The sequence below is a fragment of the Poecilia reticulata genome, linkage group LG21 (genome assembly GCF_000633615.1).
Source record: "Poecilia reticulata strain Guanapo linkage group LG21, Guppy_female_1.0+MT, whole genome shotgun sequence".
NCBI lineage: Eukaryota > Metazoa > Chordata > Actinopteri > Cyprinodontiformes > Poeciliidae > Poecilia > Poecilia reticulata.
Genome location: NC_024351.1, coordinates 211479 through 212857, shown reverse-complemented (window position 1 = coordinate 212857; position 1379 = coordinate 211479). Strand labels below are relative to the sequence as shown.

Sequence of the window (1379 nt, the reverse complement as noted above, 5' to 3'; positions counted from 1 at the left end):
GGGAGAGGAGATGAGACAGGAGAGGAGACGGGAGAGGAGAGGAGAGGGGAGAGGGGAGAGGAGACGGGAGAGGAGACAGGAGAGGAGATGAGACGGGAGAGGAGAGAGGAGACGGGAGAGGAGACGGGAGAGGAGAGGAGACAGGAGAGGGGAGAGGAGACAGGAGGCTAGGACACCTGGCTCCACCTGCTCAGACTCACCCTGCCATGCAGCCAGTCCTCACAGACGACACACTGGATCATCTCATCCTCCACCTGGACATAAGCAGCCAATCACAGTGAGACATGGAGTCATGGCTCAGCTGGTGAACAGGTGAGCTCCAGGTGGTCTCACCTGGTCATCAGGGTCAGGGTACGGCCGGCGGCAGGTGCAGTAGAGGCCGAAGAAGTTATGGCTGTATTTATTCAGAGTGTTGGCGTTGTCCTTCTCCTGACAAACATAAAGATATGAATCAATCATCCATCCATCCATCCATCCATCCATCCATCCATCCATCCATCCATCCATCGTCAGCGTTGCCGTGGCAGCAGGACAGGTGTTCTCAGGTGAACTCACAGGATGTAGTTTACACTGCAGCTCAGAGAACTTCCTGTTTCCACAGTCACAGCGGAAATTTCTGCAGAAACCACAGAAAAAACGTTGAAACTGATCCCAATTATCTGATTGGTGTTCAGAAACTGCCCCGAGTCACATGACGACAGCAGACCAATCGGTGAGCGGTACCTCTTGGTGTAGAGCTCGAAGAGGTCGTGACCTTCGTGGCAGGTGTAGGAGCAGGCCAGGCAGACGCCAGCGGCCTCGCCGCCCTGCGGCATGCAGGTGTTGCAGGCGTACAGCGCCTGCCGCTTCACGTAGCCCTGCAACAGATGCAGCGTCAGCCGGGCCGGGCCGGGCCGGAACCGGATCCTCCAGATGAGACTTACCTGAGGATAGGAGCAGTGATCGGAATCACTTCCTGCCAGCACGGCCGAAGCTTCCTCCTCCAGCTCCTCATCCTCCTCCAGAACGTCCACCAGAGACACCGTCTGCTCCTCGCTCATCCTGCTTCCTGCAAGGAAAACCTGCGGGTCAGCCGGACCGGACGGAACCAACGGACCCCTGGGTTCTGGTCCGGACCACAGCCCGATCCCACCAGAACCACGTGAAGGTTCTATAGGGAAAAAATGGCTGAAGCTGGAGTTTCAGTAAAAGGATCAGGAGTTACAAGTTTGAATAATTTAGAAAAATTAGCATAAAGACGTGGAAGGTCAAAAATCTCCAACAAGTCTGGAAGTACTGGGCTGGGATCAGAACCTGGAATATTATCCAGGACCTGGAATACTAACATGGAACCTGGAATATTATCCAGGACCTGGAATACTAACATGGAACCTGGAATA

The 1379-nt window shown here is 54.6% G+C and overlaps 1 protein-coding gene across 2 annotated transcripts in view; it reads right to left on the bottom strand.

The window, feature by feature from the left end:
• Positions 1 to 1379, bottom strand: part of ubr7 (ubiquitin protein ligase E3 component n-recognin 7) — a 9195-nt gene that overhangs the window by 5360 nt on the left and 2456 nt on the right. For both annotated transcript variants that reach the window (XM_008397000.2, XM_008397001.2), the window contains exons 2-6: positions 924 to 1048; positions 724 to 857; positions 556 to 616; positions 334 to 429; positions 201 to 254 (exon numbers count right to left, since the gene is read on the bottom strand). In XM_008397000.2, the coding sequence (XP_008395222.1) occupies positions 201 to 254; positions 334 to 429; positions 556 to 616; positions 724 to 857; positions 924 to 1048 (470 nt within the window). The remainder of the gene's footprint in view (positions 1 to 200; positions 255 to 333; positions 430 to 555; positions 617 to 723; positions 858 to 923; positions 1049 to 1379) is intronic.